Source organism: Aspergillus pseudodeflectus (assembly GCF_044049435.1).
Source record: "Aspergillus pseudodeflectus strain CBS 756.74 chromosome Unknown BJX68scaffold_33, whole genome shotgun sequence".
Taxonomy (NCBI): Eukaryota; Fungi; Ascomycota; class Eurotiomycetes; order Eurotiales; family Aspergillaceae; genus Aspergillus; species Aspergillus pseudodeflectus.
The window spans coordinates 128,576-148,458 of NW_027263809.1; the positions used below are offsets into that span (position 1 = coordinate 128,576).

Here is a 19,883-nt window from a genome sequence, read left to right on the forward strand (position 1 = left end):
TTTCGTTCACTCAGGATGGAAATTGCAAGACCAGCTGTCTTATCAGTGGTGAAGCTGCCCGGGAATGGATGTTTCATTTTGGCAGACTCCTGCCAGGTTGCCTATTGCCATGGTAAGCAGCACTATTGAGCAGAGTCCTTTTTTTCTCTCTTGTACCTCCCCCTTGTTAATTCTTTAAAGGCTTAACCCCAGGATGGTGCTTCAGGAGTCTTGCTTTATGCTTCAGCCTGTAACCAGTGCACCCTACTTTGTGCTTCAGCTCAGGTTTGCAGCCATGCTAGATGAGTATACCATTTGCGTCTCTAGTAGGGCATTCACTCTTCTTGTTTCAGGGTGAGCAGTATCCCATGACCACCTATTCGAGCAATTATTATGCGACAGCAAGGCTTGTAACACATCTCAGCAAGTTAAATAGCTTTCACTTTGTTTTCATCCTCCTATCTCTTCAGGCGCCTCTCTCCTTTCCTCAAACCTCACCATCATCATCTCACTTTCGGGCCTCGACATTCATCATTTTCCTTTCCATGCCCATCATGAATCCCTTCTCTCCAGCCTTCGTGCCTGGCTTTGCTCGCCAACAGAGCCAGAGCTTGATCTCTGCTCCTAACGACAGTAACACCGTCCCTCAACTGACACCCATGCTTGCCAGCTCTTATAGCCCCAACTCAGATCCACTTGTTGCGCACGGAATGAACACACTCCCGGCTCTATCTAGGCCTGACCGGCACTCGCACGAGAAGATTCCTCAAGCCCAATCTACTGTAATGAGGCACCCTCCACACAAGCCTCGCCAGGTGGAAATTGCGTCGCCCGTTTCGCACCGCAATCACCAGCCGCTGTTGCATAAGCTGAACAATCTTGACATTCAGAGCCCTCCTGAGAGCTCCAGTGTTTTGGCTGCATACAAAAAGAACGCCGACAAAGTTACCACCCCAAGCGAAATGCCAATCGGAAGCCTAGTGCACCTGAAAGAGCCCCCAACCTGGGGAGTCGTCAAGATATCCAACGTAAGCTACTCGAAGGGCGTCTACTAACCATCACTCGCTAACCTTGCGACAGATTCCTTACTCCATCACGAAGCAGGAGATTTTCCAGTTTCTGGGTCGTCAGGCACGCCTCATTACTCCCGAAAATGGTTGTCCCATTCACATCATCATGGAGCGCTCGACCGCGAAGACCATGGACTGCTATGTGGAGTTTCAAAGCCAGACCGACGCCAAAGACACTGTGATCCGCATAAACCGTATCTACGAGACTGGGCGAGCTCCTCGCCTTGGTAATCGCCATGTTGATGTCGAGTTGACTGATCAGAACGAGCTCTTGAAAGACCTGTTTCCTCGCGCAAAGTGTATTGTTTGGCGAGGTGGCGTGCCCTACCGTGTGCCGAATGACGACCCTTACTGCTCTGGCTTCGTCGGCTTCTTCACTGGCGAGGAGATCATTCTGGCCATTCGCCATGCTGAAATACCCAATCGTGTGAGTTGCAACCCTCTAGCGCCCTGTCATTGCACTCATAGCCACTGAGCAATACTGTTTAGTCCCCGTTTCAGGAGAAATGTCCGCAACGCAGTTATGAGAGTACCATTAGCACACTTTACAAGGTAAGAGCTTTGCCGCTCTTTCCACATCTTTACATGCTCATCAAGGTTGACATTTCCCCTTTGTCACATAGTACCCCTGGCATGCCCCCGAGCTATATACGGTGCATGATCGCAATCAACTTTTCGAGTTGGCCAACCGTCACATAAAATCCCTTGTCGCGCGTATCAAGAGATACAATACCGTGGGTCTTGACCAGAAACTTCTCTATGATCTTCTCCACGCTGGTCTCAACTGCCCTGCGTTCAATGAGCGCCAGAAGTACACTCTCTGCATCAACTCTGAGATCTCAAGCGAGATAAACAAGTTCCCCGAGATTGGAAAATGGTTCCCGTTTGACAGTCTTGTCAAGATGCCCAATTTCCCGGAGGAAATCCATAGTGTAGGCCTTCACACCGTCAACATTTCTTCTAGTATCCTAACTTTTTCAGTACTATGCAAGGTTGATCTCAATCGGCTCCGTGCCGAAAATCGGAAACATTGAGCTTCCCAATATGTTCCCTGTGGATCATCCGACGCTTCGTTCTCCGTATGGACCTATCTGGTTCGAATGGCCACAATCTATTTCAGTCAATATCACTTGGGAATCCGCCGTCAATCATGAGATGGTCATCCTATCTAGTCTTGTCTTCAGTGGTTGGATAAACGATGATATGGATACCATGCTGAACCTCCGACGAGTGTCTGGTGAATCTTCATTCTCCCTTGCACCCTGCACTGGCCGCAAGGTTTCTGTCTCGCCTAGCGAGACCGAGGGAAGCCAGCCTCAAAGTGAGCTGTCTTCTCGTGCTGATATCTGCGCAGCTCCGTCTCGCCGCGCGAGTGAGTCTGCAAGTATCGGTGGTGCTCTTAACCTCAACAACCCTGGTACTCTCTGGAACCAGAAGTTGCTTCTGTATCCTGGCAAAAAGCGCCCCGCCTATCTCGGCCATCGCATCACCCAGTCGTCTCCTATGTGCCTCCCGTCTCCCACCACTAATCCTTGGGGTGAGGAACGCGAAGACTAAAGGAAAAAACGATTGAGCTTCATGATTGTGGAACCAAATCGTACTCATATCTGTCACCAATCTCTGCTCTACTCCGTCTTTCGAGTGAGTGAGCGCTATTCGAAGTCCATCGTGAACGTGCAAGTCCCTGGTAACTATGCTACACTATTCGTCCTGGTATCATGTCTTTTCTGGATTCCCAGGGGCTCGCCTTTACCCATAAAAACACAATCATGTTACATCTATGACACCTTGGGCTAGTGGTTGACGTCAATTGGACAAGATTCAAGTCTACGTTATCATCGTTATGATTTTGATTGGATGGAGAATACTTGGGAACTTGAATACCTACTTGGTTCTTTGTTCTCTTACGACGATGCATCACCTCGCTTCATGGATATGGTGCGCTTTAAGGAATCAGAGGTTCTAGTTTAGTGCTATGCAAGTGAATTGGGGTTTGATATGCAGCTACTACTATGTATTCAGGGAGCGTACTGGTTCTGCATGATCCTCAACTCCACTCTTACCATTCTCCTGTTTAGCCTGCTCTTCAAGTAACTTCTTCTTCGCCAGCCCTTCAGCCCTCTTTCTCTCCCTCCGCGTCTCTGCATCCTCCCACCCATCAGGCCTCGTCTTTCCTTTCGTTCTCATCCCGCCAGACTGGTCTGTCGAATAAGCACTTAGTAGCGCTGTCCGAAATCTTTCCTTTCGCTCCGAGTTCGTCAAAAACCGTTCGTTTGACATGGAAACCAGCAACTGGAGGTATTCATCGGTTACCAAGCTGCGAATAACGCCTTGACCGTCATCACCACCGTGGCCATCGTCTTCGTAATATCCTATCACGGATTCTAAGGCTAGGCCTGCGGATCGGACAGCGACAATTGGGCTAGGCGCTTTGTCGCCCTCTAGACAGCGTAAACTTTGAAGTCCGCTTTCGCGAAATCCTGAGCTAGACGCTGCGGAGAGGACGGGTTGAGCGTGCCCGAGGGTAGCTGTCATTATATGGAGAATCTATGGAGGAGCTTGTTAGTGTCTTGGGTCCATGCCAGTGTACTGCAGGGGTCGGGCAAGGATAATGAAAAGCCGGTTGTCAAAAGCATCATACTGGCATTGAATAAGAAAACAGGAAAGAATGACAAGGGGATATTAGGCGGAGAACAACAAGCGAAAGGAGGGACCAGCGAGTCTGGGACTAACCATGGGCTCGAAATGAAAGCGCACGAGGCGTGGGGCGTGGCCTTCTTTATCCACGCTCGGAGGGTTCCCATCCCCGGCCACCATCCCAAACACCTCAAGCAACGACTTTCTTTCTTTGTTCGCCTCGAAGCCCTTGGGAATCGCGCGGCCATTCTCCATCTCCATCGGCTCATGTGAGACATACAGCCATTTGCCCGCTCCCTTGCCCCCAGAGGGAACGAATTTCCTTTCTTCGCCCGCGTTTGCTTCTTCCGCCGGATTCGAACCCCGCCGCCCTTCTAAGAATACGCTGATACGACCAGCACAGCTGCTGGTAGTCACTAGTCCAGGCAAGGTGTTGATGTCCTGGATGAGATCGCGAATCCCTTCATCAACGGAACCCTTGGGGGAAAGATCCGAATATTCTTCGTCTGGCGCTGAGAGCTCGGCAAGGATCTTGCTTTTGCGAGATACAAAAGTTTGTGGAATCATTATTGTTTCTGTGTCCATGTCTTCGTTCTTCTTGTTTCGAAGCTTTACCTGATGTTGCAGTGTCTAGAATAGAACATTCATTCGAGCATGCGACGCCAGATCGTTATTGGCTGGTACAGACGAAGAACAGGTTGAAGGAACCCTTCTTGATATTTCCGACCCAAAAGCTGATTTGCAGAACTCGATCGGGCCTGGAACAACAACTGACCACCCTTTCCACCAAAAAAGCAAGCAAGGAACAATGAGATATACGAGCAGCTATACGCGGGCTCTTTATGACGAAAAGATCCACTTTCTCGATCAGTTCGAGGAACTCCGTGTTCTTTGATTGAAAGGCTCTGATGAAAGTGCTTGGTCCAAAAATCCTTCTCGATAACGTCGTGGGTGGGGACAAGTGCTCATCTTAAGTGGTGCCGGGAGCTCGCCGCCCCCTTCCACGCGAAGAACCACCCCAGAAGCTACCAGCCCCTTGATCTTCGATCCTTTGTGGGCTTGAGCCATCTGAACTCAATCAGCAACTTACCCGCCGTCAGACCGACCGTCAGACGGCTCGAGGAACAACGGCTTAAATGCCCTTCGCTCATCCACTCTCTGCCAACGTTTTCTTCTCCTCATGACCATCGGTATCTGCAGAATCACTTCCTAATCATCTATTTCTTATAATTATAATCGCGAGAAATTGCTCAAAGCTTTTCAAAAGTTGCCATCACTGCTCTCCAGAACTTCTTGCCATGCCTCGAGTAACTCGATCGACTCGGGCCGCTCCCGCAGCCGCAGCAGCTCCAAAGCCCGCAAGCAAGAAGCGCACCTCGGCCAAAGCTGCTGGGGGCTCAGGCGGGGCGCTAAAGAAACAAAAGTACGACTCCAGCGCCCCTGACAAAATCGCGAAATCCACCACCAAAGAAAGCAAGTACTTCAAGAAAGGTGAATCTGCAAAGCCGAAGAAGGCTAGAACGAAGCGTGCTGCGAAGCCAGAGGAAGACTACGAAGACGACCCAGATGCCGTTTCCCCCGACGCAGACCATAACTCATCGGACGCAGACTCAAACTTTTGGGGACTGCAGGAGCAGGCCACTGAAGGGAAGAATGCCCTCTCACAAGCCATCAAAGACTTTTCAAGAAAGCGTGGACCCAAATCAGAGGTGTCAGTGGCGTCAGAGCCGCCGACAACATCTGCAAAGAAGGACCTATGGAAAGAAGGTGTCAAAACTGGCCTTGGACCTGGCAAAGAGGTTTTTATCAAGAAACCCAAAGCAAGAGATCCAGGCGACACCCCATACGAGGATGAAACTCTGCATCCAAATACCCTGCTCTTCCTGGAGGATTTGGCTGAAAATAACGAGAGACAATGGCTTAAAGGTACCCGACAATGAACCTTGCACTCGCCCAGATGTGTCACCATCCAAGACTGACATAACTCGGGTCGGTAGCGCATGATGCGGACTATCGCGCGGCGAAGAAGGACTGGGAAACGTTTGTTGAATCCCTGACGGAGAAAATCACCGAGCAAGACGGCACAATTCCTGAGTTGCCTGCCAAGGACCTGGTCAGCTATGTTCTCTTGATATCTGAAGCGCGAAACTAACACAAATGAACTCTGCTTTAGGTGTTTCGCATACACCGAGACATCAGGTTCAGTAAGGATCCCACGCCATATAAGGTATGTTAATCCTTCTCAGAATGCGGCATATCTTCTTGGCCATGGATCTAATTGTCACCACAACAGACACATTTCTCAGCCGCCTGGTAGGTGGAAGCATACTTCTACACACTAAGAAGGTCAGCTAAGATGATATTCAAATAGGTCCCGAACCGGGAAGAAGGGGCCATACGCTGCATACTATGTCCACTGCCAACCAGGGGCTAGCTTCGTTGGTGAGTCATAAGTGCAGTGCACACCCATCTGTCACAAATGCTCCCTGTCATTGTTGTTGCTACAATGCGTGTATCCTTTTCCTATCCTTCATCGCGTCGCGTCGACGCCTCACAGAACCCCGGCTCGCTCCTTCCTTAGCAGAGCTTATGACCAAGCGGATCCTACTCTTTCCGACGCAATATCTCTGTTGCGACTGCTTCGCGCCGTGAAACTTCTCCTTTGGCATTATGTCCATCGCAACACGTCCTAACCATTCCTCATGTGCCTAGGTGCGGGTCTCTGGCATCCAGAAGCTGACAAACTGGCGCTTCTTCGAGACGACATCGATAACAACTCGGAACGGCTAAAGGATGTTCTTCGACAGGAAGGATTGCGGCGTGAGTTCTTCGGCGGAATACCGGACGATGAAGATGAAGCTATCCAAGCCTTCGCGAAGCAGAACAGCGAGAGCGCACTGAAGACTAAGCCAAAGGTAAGAATATTTTCTCGTTCTGTCTCCCACCTGACTCCCTCGTTATCCCATTCTCCGATAAGCTTGATCAGTTCGCTCTGGACGATCAGGTCAGCTAGTGACGAACTTTTGAAACTGGCGATGCTCTCACGTCGCTCGGGCGCGTTCGGTTATTGGGAGTTGCAGAGCGTCGTGCTCGTCAGGGCTGCTTTTATCGTTCGGCGCGCTCAAATATCATCAATGAGGTATTATCGAAGGACGATGGGGCTCAAATTGGGCCTTGTGAGTGATGGAGGTCAGCGCGCTTGAGCAGATGCCTTGGCGTTGCCAGGAGTTGGCTGTCAGTCACGCTCCTTCATGAGAGAAGCGTCAGTTTCTCGCTACTGGAGACCACTTGCAAGAAAAGTCAAGCCGGAGGGAGCAAAACATGAACCACTCTCCGTCAACAATGGCTTGTTGCAACGGAAGGTTGTTGAGCTCAAACATCGCCACTGTTGATGGTTCAAGCGCAGCCACAGACGAAAGGCTCTCCCCGGCCCGCGTTTGGCTCACTCCCTTTTCCACCAAAAGTCCCGCTGGCCGCGCCTGGCCACTGGGTGGCCAGCATGAGCTTTTTTTGGGCCTGGTGTGGCAAGCAGGCGTGCTTTCGCTGTCCCACTGGGTATACCCGCTTGGGAAAAGCGTCTGCGCCGTCTCATCTGGTTTCCATGGTTCAACACCTCCCTGCCTCCGTCCCCGGAGATTACTATGCCCCTGATTGGAACTCGCAAGAATTGGATCAAGCTAACTTGTCTCCTTTCCAACAGGGCTATGAACACGATAACGAAAACATCGAACTTCTCCGGCTGCGCAGCTTCACAATTGGCAAACCAGTCTCTGATGCAGATCTTCTGAGCCCTGATGCTCAGGAGAAAATAGCCACTTTGATTGGTATCATGGAACCTTTCGTAAGCAATCCTTTCACGTTCATATGCAGCCAGATTTTGTCTCCCGCATCCCCGGCCGCGTTCTGCGCCCAATGATCACCGTCTTTGGTCCCTCCCATACTCTTATCCAGTCTCTTCGTCCTTGGGTGGGTGGTCCATGGACTTTTGGCCAGAATGGCCTTGACTGCCACACTTCATCACAATTCGCGGCACAGGCGTCCAGACCTCTCCAGCGCCGTGCGCCCTTCGCAAGGGTATTGGCTGACTAGTTTATCGTCTCAACAGGTCACGTATCTCAATAGCGTTGTCATGCCCGATCCGGGCGGCCATGATACCAGTAGTATTGCGACAGATTCTGCGGATGAGGAGTGAACGATGCCTATGTTAATGCGCAGGACTACTTTTATTGGTACGATTTCTGACTCGTTCCCGCTCCATGTGTGTGATTATTTCGCGCTATTCTCCATGGGCAACTAGTTGATCTATCTTCCCTTAGTGCTTTATTCTTGGGCTTTGCTTTTGTTATGCGATGTTCCGATTTATCTATCTCTATCTTCATTCTCCACTCATCTCTGAGTTGTTGTACTTGTACGATTCTTCGTTGGTCTTGCACTCCAGCTGACCTGCTTGCTGTTCAATACATTGTTGGGATATATCAAGTGCAAACCCAATACACGTCTTTGTTTTTGGCAAGCTTGGAGTGTCAACGACTTCTTGTCCATCTTTCTTACCGCCAATTCTCGGCCTGCCATGGAGATTCAACCGATGGGCGGACAGCGACCCTTGCTATGACCTCCCCAGAATCTGCATGCCACACTCACTTTTCACACTTGCAGATTAACCGCACGGGCACTAGTTTCGGCCGACCTCTTATGCGTGCACACAAAATTCGTCTGACGGGGCAAGAGTTGGATGCCTTTGCCCCAGAAAAAAAAAAGACTTCGGCCGTCTGCATCCATGCCCAAGCAGTACAGTAGCCTAGTCCTAAGTTCAAGGCCATTGTCGTGACAGGAATGTGTATTTTCTAGCGAATACCGAAACTTGAAATACCAAGAGTGAGTTTACTCCAGTAATCTGGAGCGACCGTCTCGTCTCCTACGCTATGACTCTCTTACCACGCCTTTCGAGGACTCTAGTCGAGGCGAGAGCCGTCATGGTTTCTCAATTCTCGAGCCTGAACGAAGCACAAGACTTCGATTGGTCAAGCCGAAGATCCTAGTACAATCTATATGCGGGACATGCCGCGCCACCCACCAGGACAGTGTCCCGGGCCAGTATCCTATAAGATCGAATTTAAATGGTGCCTTGGATTGGGAAGAGTTGGTTTCTGTCTATTAAGTAACCAATGTCCTCTGAACCTAGAAGTTTAACTTCGTCGTGCGCATTTCCTTTAGAAATACGTAGACTTATATCCGGAACCTCCAGTGTAAGTATACCACAGAACAAGAAGCCCCCGTCATGCTTGACGGTTGTTATATGAGCTTGACAAATCCTACTAGACTTATCCCTTGAAGTCTTTTTTCCTTCGAACAAAGTATACGCATCTAATATGTATGTACGGTCATCATCACCCTCAATTCTCCCAGCATACCCAACGGTCCCAGCCCCTCTAACTTTTCCCTTCAAACCATGGTCAGCAGCAGAACGGGACGGGACGACCTCGTGGTCTGACCACCTCTACCAATTTGGACCGTCACTTAAGCTCGTCGGTATGGAACGGGCCTACAGGCGGAGGTAACTGTATGGGTATGTTAGCCATGGAACGGAAACGAACGTAGCCTTTTCTTGAGAGTTCAGGCTATCCACCTCTGGCATTTTGTCATTAAACTCAATATTATGCGAGGGTTTGAAATGGGCCGGGTCGAGTTTTATGATACGCGTTGGAGTTTACGATGTTCCATGGTTCGTTCGTAGTCTCTAGTAGTGTGCTGATATGAAGTTTCTTCTGAGAGCAGACGATGTTGAAAGAATCAGCACTCGTATTAAGCAAAGCATCGCTAGACTGATACCGAATCAGAGAGATAACCGTTACTACCTAGTATGATGCCTTAAGCCGCGCAGACCAGTTATACCCCACCGGCATATATATTAGTACGACAGGGTGTGAGACGTCCCCAGATCGTTTTGGAAGAACAGAGAACTTCCTGTTTGATGTTCGGAAATCTCACTCCGAACGATTATAAGTCCAATGGCGTCGTTCCAAATAATGGACACACAGTCGTCCAAGGGAAGATTCTCGACCGCGGGTCTCGAGGGGAGCTAAAAGATACCTACTCCTACGAGTGGTACCGAACTGAGAGGTAGCCAAGTCGGTAGTCACTTCAAGGTTCTTATACTGGGATCTTTAGCCGGGGAGAATCCTCTGGGCTGAGGCGCTGGAATTCTGAATTTCCTCTTCGAGTATTTGCCTCTTCGCGGCGGCGGACGACGCTTATAAGCAGTGGAATCAAGAGAACCTTCTAACAAGTCTTTATTTTCCGCGGGCTGTAGATTACATTGGAATGGACTACCGAGAAACGACCTGTCGTTGACAGAAAAACCTTGGGGAAAAGTATCGCATCCATACCTCTTTCCCGATGGAGTTTCTTGGAGAACCTTGAAGTGACAGATCCAAACGCTGGCGGCGCGCCTCCGTGCGAGGTGAAAAAAATTCTCCTCACGTCAGAACATGCATGATTCTCCCTTGATTTGCCAATTAACAGGCGATTACCTGCGAATCCTCATCATAATCGAACCTACGTAACAGGGTCTCGGGGGAGGCGAACTATAAGAGCTACCGGACAATAGTCCCGACAATCGCAATATCCGTCCCAAAGAACCGTCGAGGTTTAACCCTGGTAGACTTCAGCCATGCGGTGGCAATAATTTTGTTGCGAGTCGCCGACTCGTATGCAGTAACTACTTAATTTTGAGGTTAGAAGGATTCGGTCACGATGTGACGATGCGATAGACGCTGCGAGGGCTTTAGCCTTGTGGGCTCGCCGTTTGGCTTAGTGTGGGGGGAGGGGGCGCGCTGCAAGATGGTTAGGTCGAGAGCTTCCGGTGTCCCCGGGCAGTTACGATCGCGATGCGGGAGTTGAAAGGTAGAATTAATCGAGGGACGACGAGATGTCTTTTAGTCTTGTCTTGGTGAGACCGAAATCTGGCAGCGCTCGAGATATGTATCGCATGGCGCGCGGACTGCGCAGTCCTGATAGGGGAGACTGAGACTGGGGATGCGATCCGGGCGCGGAGGATGAACTTTCGAGGGGTGAGGCTTCTGGTGTGATACATGGCTGCGTCAAGAGAAACTCTCTTTGGAATCTTGTTCCTACAACGTCCTCCGTCAGAAACAGCGAGGGATCATGTTTTGCTCTATCTGAATATTAGGTCTTCACTTCGATCCGGCGACTTAGCAGGGACGATCAATCAATCTGGAGAAACGACGGGGTAGTGAGCGATCGACGATGCCTGTGGGAGCGCGCCGGAGCGGACGAACAAAAGTTGCTTTTGTTGACGGGACCGAGGAATATGATCGCCGTTTTGTGATTAAAGTGAGGAAAAGAGCCAGCAGTGAGATGAGACACCTCAAACTTCCCATGTCAGGCATTCATCAGCAGGGCAATCTTCGGAGCCTAACGATGAGATATCACGCGATGAAGGGGTATGACAAGAGGGACAAGATCGACTGTGCCACCCAAACGCTTGCTGCTCCAGATTTCCGTGCAGGGCTCGGCCATCCACGGGGTAATAATACAGGTTGACTTTCCTCCCAGTTGCCCGATTGCCGCAGGTAGACGAGGTCGAATGGGTCTCCTGCCGTGCGATATACATATTGGGGCTGCTCTCAAAATTCAGAAAGTAAGGCGGGGAGAGTTCTGTATGCAGGCTGTCAGTGTCGGTTCCCAGGCCTCGCCACGTCACTACCCTTCCTCAAAATGGCTCATTTTGCACACGCGCACACATCCTTTGTGACTTGTCCCCGAGAGCACAGACGCAGGTTTGGAATTGAGCTATGGTGCTGGCCGTTCCTTGTTGTCGCAGGTGTTGTCCACCAACCATATCCCGAGAATTACCGCCCTGTCACCCACCATTCGCACACCACCAAGTGTCTCCCGACGCACAGGCGGGCCAACAGCGGCTCAGGAGGAGATAAAGTCGAGATCGCCTCTTGGATCTGGTGCTCTCATAGGCCCCTGGGCCTTCACGTGATCGAAGACGTATGCGGGTTGATCGATGATCACAGGCAGGTTGCTTCCCTTTTCCCTGCGCCCCCGGGGCAGCCGCACACTAGACAGTGGGCTAGTCCATTAGCTCGGTAGTAGCCCAGCCAACTAGCTTGTCCGCCTCTCGTCATACCGCCTCGCTGACAAGTTGACAACCATGGCCCGGTCAGACCTCAAAGAGTCAAAGAGTCAGTCAGCATCGCCAGTCATCCTGGCACAGAGTCCATCGCTTGTTCTCCTTGCAAACTACGCGCATGAAGGCGGCGATGCACGTTGGTGATGCGATTCGAGCCGGTCTAGGCGACGTAAATGTACTGGGGGTTAACGCAGGTGTCGACGGCAAGGTTGCAGATATCCATGGAACCATGGTCACCGCAAAGGCCCAGGAAGGCCGTGACCAGGATCAAGCTGGCGGTGAGGGAAGACGTTGGCTGAAGTGGAGGTGAAGGTGGAGCATTCCGAGGACGAAGGACCGGGACGAGCTGAGTTGCAGCGGAAAATCGCGGACGGCAATGCACCAAGCCGATTGGGATTGAAAAACGTGGCAAGAGGGAGAGGGAGAAAAAAAAATAATAATGAATTAAACGGAGGTCAGCAGCAAAACCGGGCGTGTAACTTACACCGTGTAATACAGCGTTTCCAGACCGGTTTTGGTTTTGTATGGTTTGGAAACGACTTGACTTGGAGGAGGCCCAAGTCACATCAGCAAGACGATCATAGCGACGGGAAGAAGGCAAATCCCTCGAAGTATCAATGCCTGGAGGAATGTGATAACGCGAGGCTAATGTGATAGCGGACTTTGTGAAACTTGCCATGTGCGGGCGACCAGGTCTATTGCCAGCGCCCTGAGGAAAAGGATCGGATGTAGATAGTCTGAAGCGCCCTGTTTGAGCGCATGCGGTGTTGCAACATCGTATTTCAGATTGCTGTACGGCAGGGTTGTCTGCCTCTGCAGCTTCCACAGCATGAGGATAGAACTGGATCGCCTTGCTTCCAGGCAAGGATACGGTGCGGAACTTTCAATAAAGCACGGGAGGCAAGGGGGGGCACGAAGTCGATTGCCGGGCACGATTGGCCAGCCACCGGGCCAGGCGATGGCCTCCAATGAGGAGCAGCAGGAAGAGACCTGTCTTCACGGGGCAGAGACTACCTAGTAGTAGGTAATAATCATATCCTTGCAACAACGAGGTTGTTTGAGAACATGACGGATACACGTCGTGCATTAGATTGGCGGGAGACGGTGCGGGCCGTCGTGGCGTGGAAAGACAGAATAAATTTCACTAGCGGGGGATGATCGAGCGAGGGTGGTTGCCCAACGCCCTGACAGGCCGGCACAGACACCTGCATTTCCAGGAGACGCTGAAGTCTTGTTTTGGCTGAGCCATCTTTCTAGAAATCAGGCGAGAAACCACTAGATAGTTACTCTCACCCTTGTCGGCCGCATCATCATTATTCATCCATGTGCGACCCCCACCGAAGAGAGCCAGCGCCTGGGGAAGTCACACGATCCTAGTCACGGGATTAAAACAGCCGATTGGCATCGATGCCGCTTCAACGTGGAGGGTGAGAAAACAGCAGATTCTAAAACCATGTGGGCTGCCAGTAGTGTCCTCAAAGTGAGACACGGGTCCTGATTTTATGTAGCAGCGCTGGGTATTACGACAGCAGCAAGGATCCCTTCCGACCTGGCTGGTTCGTCCCATCATCAACCCAGAAGTTCATACATTATTGTGAGTGGAACATGCATGTCACCAGACGCCCCCGCAGCTCGGCCCATCGCTTTTTTTTATCACAAGCCCGAATAGAGCTTTCTATTGGAGCGCTCGGCCGCGACACCGTCCCTGACGCCTGCATTCCCAGCTGGGGATTCTCGAGCCGAGAGAAATTTTCGACCAGAGCAAGCCACGCTAATGCAACTTATTCTGAAAGGCACTATTTAGTACTATATGGTACCTAGGTGACGGTCGTGGTGCTTCACACTGCTCACTCCGAAAGTCGAGTCTCGTTTGTGAGTCTGTGAGTATCCCCAATGTTAGATTGGAACGTTTAGCTGTGGTGCGATCCCAAAACTCTAGCACTGGGAACCCCGCCATCAGTCCTGCCCCTCCTACTGAATGAAATCGCCCTCTTCTGCGTTTTGATTGAACGACTCTCGTCCATCCTTATATCCATCTATCCTCCCATTGGTCACACCGAATATGTCGCGACCAATGAGCACCGCGGTTGAACTTTTCCCTTGTGGTTCCAGAATTTGTGCGACAACACCAAGGGAGAACCAGAAGTTGGAGTATCTACGGGATCTCCGGACGACCGGGCTGAGAAACAAAGGAGAAAATCAAGTCCAGAAAAAGGTAAAATGATAGTTGCCACTAAGCAGGAGAGGTTGCTTGGACTCTGGTCGTGCCGGGATTCAACCTTCCCCTTCCAGTATCCTTGAGGTCGTGTTCGGCCAAAGTCGAACGGATCCATGGAACCGTAGATTGAACTCAGCTTACCTCGAGTCCACCTCTCCAGCGTCAGTCACCGATCCCCATTTGAATATAGAAGCCGTTACGTACTCTGCGTACTCCATATAATATTCCGATTTTGAGCAGGCCCCGAGACACTGGTGGCGTCCATTAGTCAACATCAAGTCTAAGGCGCTTCTTGGTGCCCTAAGACGAGATCAGTCCACGTCCTGCATCGTTCCAGTATTCTGGCTGCTGTGTCTCTGGTTCGGAGCGGTCCTTGCTCCTGGGCCCAAGGGGTTGGTCCCACTGGTCGAGCTGCTAGCATCCCCTTGTTCCCCTGAATGTCATGGACGATCTGTTTCCTTTCAGAGCATATCGAGTCCAAGCGGAAGAAAAGACTGCACCATATTGCAGCATCCCTGGCACATAACGGCCATCTTGCTTTCAGCGTGCGAGTTTAAATGTGCACATACGAGGGGGTTTGACAGAGGATGCAAGGGATGTTATATCTCGGTTTGCTGAGTTGCACGCTCAGGCTGGGTTGCTCTAATAGTAGGATTCGTTTCTGTCCGCCTGTCGCTCGAGCTAGTCCGACCTGCTTCGAAGGGTGCTGTCACCTCTGAGGCTCGGAGAAGTATGAGGCTTGTTTAAGACGTTTGGCCATTGAGAGTGTTGGTGTTCAAAGCTCCGTGTTCCGGCGCCGCGGATTGTTATCTGTATCATTGGGGTATGCACTATGCATGGATGGGTTACACGTAGGCCCTGCCCGGTACCTGGACACATCGCAAGTGTGAGGTTCCAAAATCGATCGACTGCCTCGGCTCATCGTGACACGCCCTCGATTATCGAACAAGTATATGCGCCTGTGGTTGTGGAGTGGGAGATATCCTGGAAGCTGTCACCGCGAGCATTGATGGAGTCAAAAGTCAGTTCCCGCAATTGCGGTGCTGTCCAATTTCAAGACCTAGGATTAACGGGATTGGGTCATGGCGAGGAGACATGAAACATAGGCATAACAGCCGAGCCTCGATATGAGGTTCCTTGCATGTTCGGTGGAGAATTTTAGCCGCGTGTCCCGTAGTCGTACACAGTACTATTTCGACATTCTTGACAAAGGGCCAGCAGGCGGTTCTTGCGGTGACACAAAGTTTGGAACGCTAGCAATAACATCCATGGATCGCGGCCGAATCGCGGAAGAACTCGAACGTCCCCGCGGGAGAAGCAGGGCGGGCGGTTTCACCCCTAGCGCAATGCGAAGTGAGGATCTCGAGGCGGAGAAGTGAAGAGCGAGGATTTATGCACGGTCTTTCGAGGTCGCACAGAGTGACGAGGGAGGGCGAGGCTGTGAGATTCTTCCCGGGATTATTGTCCGTTCAGCCAGACGAGCGCAAGTGCGAGTCAATTATTTTCTGCAAGCGCAATGACCGGTAGAAATCAGTGCTAAGACTCTAAGAGTTTGCCGGGCCTGCTGCTAACCTGTTGAGGATTCGGCTCCTCGCCGGGTGGACCCTTCCGAACGCAAGTGCTGAAGAGTCCCAAGCGGACCAACGGTCCCAATCTGTCCCGCCACTGAGACACACGGATGGATTCATATACGGTAATTGAAGGCTGGGACCTCGGAGTCGGGGCTCGCTGGTCACAACATCAGTGCATAGTAATCTGCATTTAAATCAGGACTGCAATGCCTCCCTACCTGAAGAATCTAGATGCGGGCCAGCATCCTTCGTTCATTTAGCAAGTACTCCAATGTACAGGTACTTTAAAAGCGAAGAACTACTGCAGGCAGTTCCGCTCTAAGTAGTAGTCAATGCGAGAGCTCCGGCTGAGCAGCTGCTTTTGGATGGGCCAAGTCCACCGCTAATTCATCAGAATTGTCATCTGGAAGGATGAGGACGATTTACCTTGCTTAGAGACTCTTGAAGAGATAATAAAAATGATCCCAACCGTATACTACTCCTAGTACTGGTGGTACTTAGTAAGCACTGCGAGTTTTTAGGATTAATCGCTCTTAACGTAAGATTACTTACCATACAGCGGTACAGCCTGAGTACCGAGAGTGAGGTTTGGAGCAGTGGAGATTCCGTCACGGCGCGTTTGCCCGTCCCGGCGTCCCTTGGGCCTTTTCAGCTGATCCCCATGGAGCCATGGATGCCTTAGCGCTGGGCTTGGGGTGTCGGCTCGCCCATGTCTATGGGTCGTTGGCGTGTTGGGTACCGGGGTTCCACTTGCGCACGGCGGACAATGCTGCGTTGATGCTTTTTTTTTTTCCTTTTTTTTTTTTTTTTTCCCACGCTCGTCTTCATGACCGCCTCTTGTTCAACCCAACTCCATCAAACCCAGTTCAACTCCACTGGCCTGAGATCCTCACAAGGTTGCTCCCGTTGCGGTGTATCATTCCCATTGCCCTGATCGCAGTTTCAAGGCACGTCATCCTGATACCGCTACTATAATTATTATTCCATGTACGCCATCGCCCGAAAGATACGACCTGCCTCATCGCTACCTTTCAGTCGGAGACCCAGTCGACCCAAGGAACCGTGTGCTGCAACAGTCCATCCCTTACCATTCCCCATCTGCTTGCCTCCCGAACGGACCGGCTAGTCTGCGACCCAGACTTTGAGATGGGGCGCTCGAGATTATCAGCAACGGGCGAAGGAGACGATTCGAGCTGGAGGAAAGCCAGAAAAAATCAATCGGAATTAGTAGATTATTAGGGCATTTATCCATCAGACCTGTAGCTACTCGTATGAAGTAAAGTACTTTCTTCTGCTCTACGACCCAATTGCAGTTTCCTCGTCAGCTTTCCTAGTCAACAACGGCGATTCAGAGGCTCTTCCTCGCAAGGTACGTCTCCATTTGCCCCTACAGTCTACAGAAGTACTCCTTGATTGCTCGCACAACCGCGCTGCTGAGTATCCGACAGGCTGGGCGTGACCTCCTCGCTCGAGTTTTGACCTATACTGACATTCGCATTGCACTACTGCCAGGCGTTGTGGACGCTATAATTCCTTCTTGCTTGCTGACAAGATCTCACTATTATTCTTATTGGTACGTTGCTCTGCTATTATTCGATTATTTTATTTTATTTTCTTCTCCCTCCCTGTCTTTGCATCCGCGCGTCCTCATCTTCCATCACGCACACCTGCTGGATGCCAGCAGTCAACGTCATAATTGAAATCCCAGGCTCTTTTTCTTTTTCTCCATTATTTCCTCGATTTCCTCCTTTTTGGGAGCTGCATTTTGCCATCTCCGCCTTTTCCAGGTTGTGCAAAGTTGGCAGCTTGACTTCTAATTATTTTCCTCCACCGCCTCTCTGGCCTTCTGGTCTCTTTCTCCCACCCCTGCTCTTTCTTCCCTTTTCCTCCCTCCCTTTCCCCATCCTTGTCGGCCCAAAATTCCCTCTCTGGGTTAATCCAGTCTTCAGCCCTCTCTTTTCCTTTTGTTCTTTCCCTTTGCCCTCTGCTCGGCCCCAGTGTGACCACGAGGCTAGCTAGCCCTGCACATCACCCGACGGAAACTCGCTGTGATTTGGTCTCTTCTCTGAATTGTTCCTCTTGCGCCTCAGACTTAACGCCTCTATTATTATTCATCCCTGCACAGACTCACCTCCATTCGCTCCTTCAGCATCCACCCGCCTCCTGCTGGCTCACGCTTACCATACGGTCCTTTACACCAATCCGTTTTACGCTTACATACAACAAACAGCTCCGTCCGCCGCCATTGGTTTGATCACCCCTGCGCGGCCCTGAGCCTAACGACGAGCCCACTCGATTTTTCATACATCATCCTGCATTCGCCCTCTCTTCTTAACTCCTCCCCAGTCCGCCTTTCCCGTGGTTTGAGCAGCCTCTCGCTCACTCGCCTACAAATGTCCAACAATCCCCACGATTACACCGGCCCGAACGGCAACGGCCCCAATCGACAGGGACAGTATCCACCGCCTCAGTGGAACACCAGTCAGCCCGACGAGAGCTCTTATCCACCGTCTTCTCAATACCCTGTATGTTTCTTATACATCCTCACTCCCCGTCATCACTGGTCTATAAATATACTCCTCTTCGCCGCTCGCCCTTCCTCTGTCGATCTCTGTCAACTCTTGTTACGTTTACTTGCCTCTACCACCAGTGCAATCAGCCATCACTAACACAAATGCTCTCATTCCAGTACCCTCCAGCCTCTTATCCTCCAACGGGCCCAGCACCACCAACCCACCAATACGCACCGCCGCCGGCGCAATATCCTCCGCACACGCAATATCCTCCTCACCCAGCCATGGCTGCCGTTCACCCAGGCCCACCACAAGACCCCTATCGGCTTCCCCCTCCGCCTAACGCCTACCGGCCGGATCCATTCGCACAACAGCCTCCACCTCCACCCCCCGGGGGTCCGGGAGTTGTCTATCAAGCTGCCCCTCGACAGAGAACGGCCATCGCTTGTCGCTATTGTAGGAGACGGAAGGTATGTGCTGAATCATCTCACTCGCAAGTCGCGTGCTGCTCGATATCTCAGTTCTAGCTAACAACTGGCCTGTCATAATAGATTCGATGCTCTGGATTCGAGAGCAACCCGGATGGACGCTGCAGCAATTGCGTGCGCTTCAACCAGCAGTGCATGTTTACCCCAGTGTCCTCTCAGACTCAGGCGTTTGTGCCCGCCCACGCTGCATACCCACATATGAGGAACGGTCAAAACCAAGGAGAGCCAGTCGTGCTTTACGGTGCCCACGGTCAACCCCTGCCACCCCAACATCAACCTCCGCCAGGCCCCGAGACAACACTTCCACCGCCAAATGGAATGTACCAACCCGCATATGGCAATCCAGCACCCATGGCTGATCACGTATGTTCCAATTGACGCATTGCAGCTTTGCTTCCTTTCTCTATCTGATTGCTAACCTCATGTTTTACTCGTCCAACAGAGACCTCGCCGCGGCTCCGGTTCTGGATTCGATTACCCCGATCCTACTAATCTCGCCCCTGTTACGCCAGCTACATCCGCGCCCTACCAGTCCCGCGCCGCTCCGTACTATGCCCCACCTCCTGCTGCGCATGAGCGCCGCCCTTCGCCGCAGGCTAATTACCCATATGACAACCGCCATTCGTCCTCCCCTCACGGTTCTCCCTACCCTCCGGTCCATCCTCCGAATGCAATCACACCCCCGCCAACCTCTACTCCCGGTTCTGCGACTCGCAATGGTCTCAATGTGCGGGATATGCTCAATCCTGGCGGTGATAACCCAGGCCGCTCCAGTACTGACAGCGATATGCTCAATGCTTTGAACCGCCGTGGCTTGGGTCAGTAGACGAATTCCCCCACGTCTGCCGCGTCCATCTAACGGAGCCACGGGAGAGCCAACATGGATGGCACCCACAGTTTAACAGGATGGCTTGTGATGGCAAGTAGAGATTAGTGGCAGAGAACGGTGTGCTGGCCACACTTTGCTTTTCTGTCCGAGTTCAAATTAGGCTGCAATTGCGTGGAGAAAAATGGGACGGAGCCTGAACCAAGAGCAGAAAAAAAGGTTAAAAAAAATGAGGAGACAAGAAAAGAAAAAGAAAAACTTGAAGAGAATTCGGCGTGAAGCGTTTACAGGAAAAGCTGGGGACTTCCTTAGGAGCTGGATACATCGTTCCGGAAGAATTGTGCTGGCACAATTTACGATTACAGATCTAACGAGAGAACGAGATACGCTATTTCGCCAATTTTGTTCGACGATTACGAA

The 19,883-nt window shown here is 51.3% G+C and overlaps 8 protein-coding genes across 8 annotated transcripts; 6 read left to right on the forward strand and 2 right to left on the reverse strand.

Moving 5' to 3' along the window:
• Positions 1–533: 533 nt before the first annotated feature.
• Positions 534–2,606, forward strand: BJX68DRAFT_268734 (uncharacterized protein; the record flags this gene model as incomplete). Its single annotated transcript, XM_071046167.1, has 5 exons — positions 534–1,007; positions 1,060–1,476; positions 1,539–1,601; positions 1,673–1,981; positions 2,031–2,606. 5 exons carry the CDS (start codon positions 534–536, stop codon positions 2,604–2,606), a joined length of 1,839 nt encoding a protein of 612 aa, XP_070897075.1.
• A 413-nt stretch (positions 2,607–3,019) lies between these two features.
• Positions 3,020–4,412, reverse strand: BJX68DRAFT_126548 (tRNA wybutosine-synthesizing 3 family protein). The gene is made up of 2 exons (XM_071036209.1): positions 3,783–4,412; positions 3,020–3,596 (listed from the first exon to the last, which is right to left on the reverse strand). Exons 1-2 carry the CDS (start codon positions 4,269–4,271, stop codon positions 3,060–3,062), a joined length of 1,026 nt encoding a protein of 341 aa, XP_070897076.1. The 5' UTR covers positions 4,272–4,412; the 3' UTR covers positions 3,020–3,059.
• Positions 4,413–4,869: 457 nt separating this feature from the next.
• Positions 4,870–7,975, forward strand: BJX68DRAFT_126552 (DUF2461 domain-containing protein). The gene is made up of 8 exons (XM_071036210.1): positions 4,870–5,612; positions 5,684–5,799; positions 5,860–5,913; positions 5,980–5,999; positions 6,058–6,128; positions 6,399–6,601; positions 7,387–7,527; positions 7,792–7,975. The coding sequence occupies exons 1-8, from the start codon at positions 4,985–4,987 to the stop codon at positions 7,876–7,878; spliced, it is 1,320 nt and encodes a 439-aa protein (XP_070897077.1). The 5' UTR covers positions 4,870–4,984; the 3' UTR covers positions 7,879–7,975.
• BJX68DRAFT_241082 (uncharacterized protein) lies at positions 7,316–8,515 on the forward strand. The gene is made up of 3 exons (XM_071040786.1): positions 7,316–7,527; positions 7,792–7,915; positions 8,003–8,515. Exon 3 carries the CDS (start codon positions 8,031–8,033, stop codon positions 8,481–8,483), a length of 453 nt encoding a protein of 150 aa, XP_070897078.1. The 5' UTR covers positions 7,316–7,527; positions 7,792–7,915; positions 8,003–8,030; the 3' UTR covers positions 8,484–8,515.
• Positions 8,516–11,336: 2,821 nt separating this feature from the next.
• Positions 11,337–11,907, forward strand: BJX68DRAFT_126615 (uncharacterized protein). Its single transcript, XM_071036212.1, has one exon. The coding sequence runs from the start codon at positions 11,424–11,426 to the stop codon at positions 11,805–11,807; it is 384 nt and encodes a 127-aa protein (XP_070897079.1). The 5' UTR covers positions 11,337–11,423; the 3' UTR covers positions 11,808–11,907.
• Positions 11,908–12,628, reverse strand: BJX68DRAFT_126614 (uncharacterized protein). Its single transcript, XM_071036211.1, has one exon. It carries the CDS (start codon positions 12,524–12,526, stop codon positions 12,008–12,010), a length of 519 nt encoding a protein of 172 aa, XP_070897080.1. The 5' UTR covers positions 12,527–12,628; the 3' UTR covers positions 11,908–12,007.
• A 656-nt stretch (positions 12,629–13,284) lies between these two features.
• BJX68DRAFT_126660 (uncharacterized protein) lies at positions 13,285–13,813 on the forward strand. The gene is made up of 3 exons (XM_071036213.1): positions 13,285–13,302; positions 13,356–13,727; positions 13,787–13,813. Exon 2 carries the CDS (start codon positions 13,453–13,455, stop codon positions 13,666–13,668), a length of 216 nt encoding a protein of 71 aa, XP_070897081.1. The 5' UTR covers positions 13,285–13,302; positions 13,356–13,452; the 3' UTR covers positions 13,669–13,727; positions 13,787–13,813.
• A 4,620-nt stretch (positions 13,814–18,433) lies between these two features.
• On the forward strand, positions 18,434–19,463 carry BJX68DRAFT_268738 (uncharacterized protein; the record flags this gene model as incomplete). The annotated part of the gene is made up of 3 exons (XM_071046168.1): positions 18,434–18,619; positions 18,701–19,000; positions 19,080–19,463. The coding sequence occupies 3 exons, from the start codon at positions 18,434–18,436 to the stop codon at positions 19,461–19,463; spliced, it is 870 nt and encodes a 289-aa protein (XP_070897082.1).
• Positions 19,464–19,883: the final 420 nt, after the last annotated feature.

What these genes read in the sequence shown, in the direction of transcription:
- BJX68DRAFT_126548 (XM_071036209.1), bottom strand. Translation starts at nt 4,271, where the DNA reads ATGGACACAGAAACAATAATGATTCCACAAACTTTTGTATCTCGCAAA. An exon ending in GCTTTCATTTCGAGCCCATG is followed by an intron (nt 3,597 to 3,782) that starts GTTAGTCCCAGA and finishes GCTCCTCCATAG; the next exon opens with ATTCTCCATATAATGACAGC.
- BJX68DRAFT_126552 (XM_071036210.1), top strand. Translation starts at nt 4,985, where the DNA reads ATGCCTCGAGTAACTCGATCGACTCGGGCCGCTCCCGCAGCCGCAGCA. An exon ending in ACCAGGGGCTAGCTTCGTTG is followed by an intron (nt 6,129 to 6,398) that starts GTGAGTCATAAG and finishes TCATGTGCCTAG; the next exon opens with GTGCGGGTCTCTGGCATCCA. An exon ending in TTGGTATCATGGAACCTTTC is followed by an intron (nt 7,528 to 7,791) that starts GTAAGCAATCCT and finishes TCGTCTCAACAG; the next exon opens with GTCACGTATCTCAATAGCGT.
- BJX68DRAFT_241082 (XM_071040786.1), top strand. Translation starts at nt 8,031, where the DNA reads ATGCGATGTTCCGATTTATCTATCTCTATCTTCATTCTCCACTCATCT.
- BJX68DRAFT_126615 (XM_071036212.1), top strand. Translation starts at nt 11,424, where the DNA reads ATGGCTCATTTTGCACACGCGCACACATCCTTTGTGACTTGTCCCCGA.
- BJX68DRAFT_126614 (XM_071036211.1), bottom strand. Translation starts at nt 12,526, where the DNA reads ATGGCAAGTTTCACAAAGTCCGCTATCACATTAGCCTCGCGTTATCAC.
- BJX68DRAFT_126660 (XM_071036213.1), top strand. Translation starts at nt 13,453, where the DNA reads ATGCATGTCACCAGACGCCCCCGCAGCTCGGCCCATCGCTTTTTTTTA.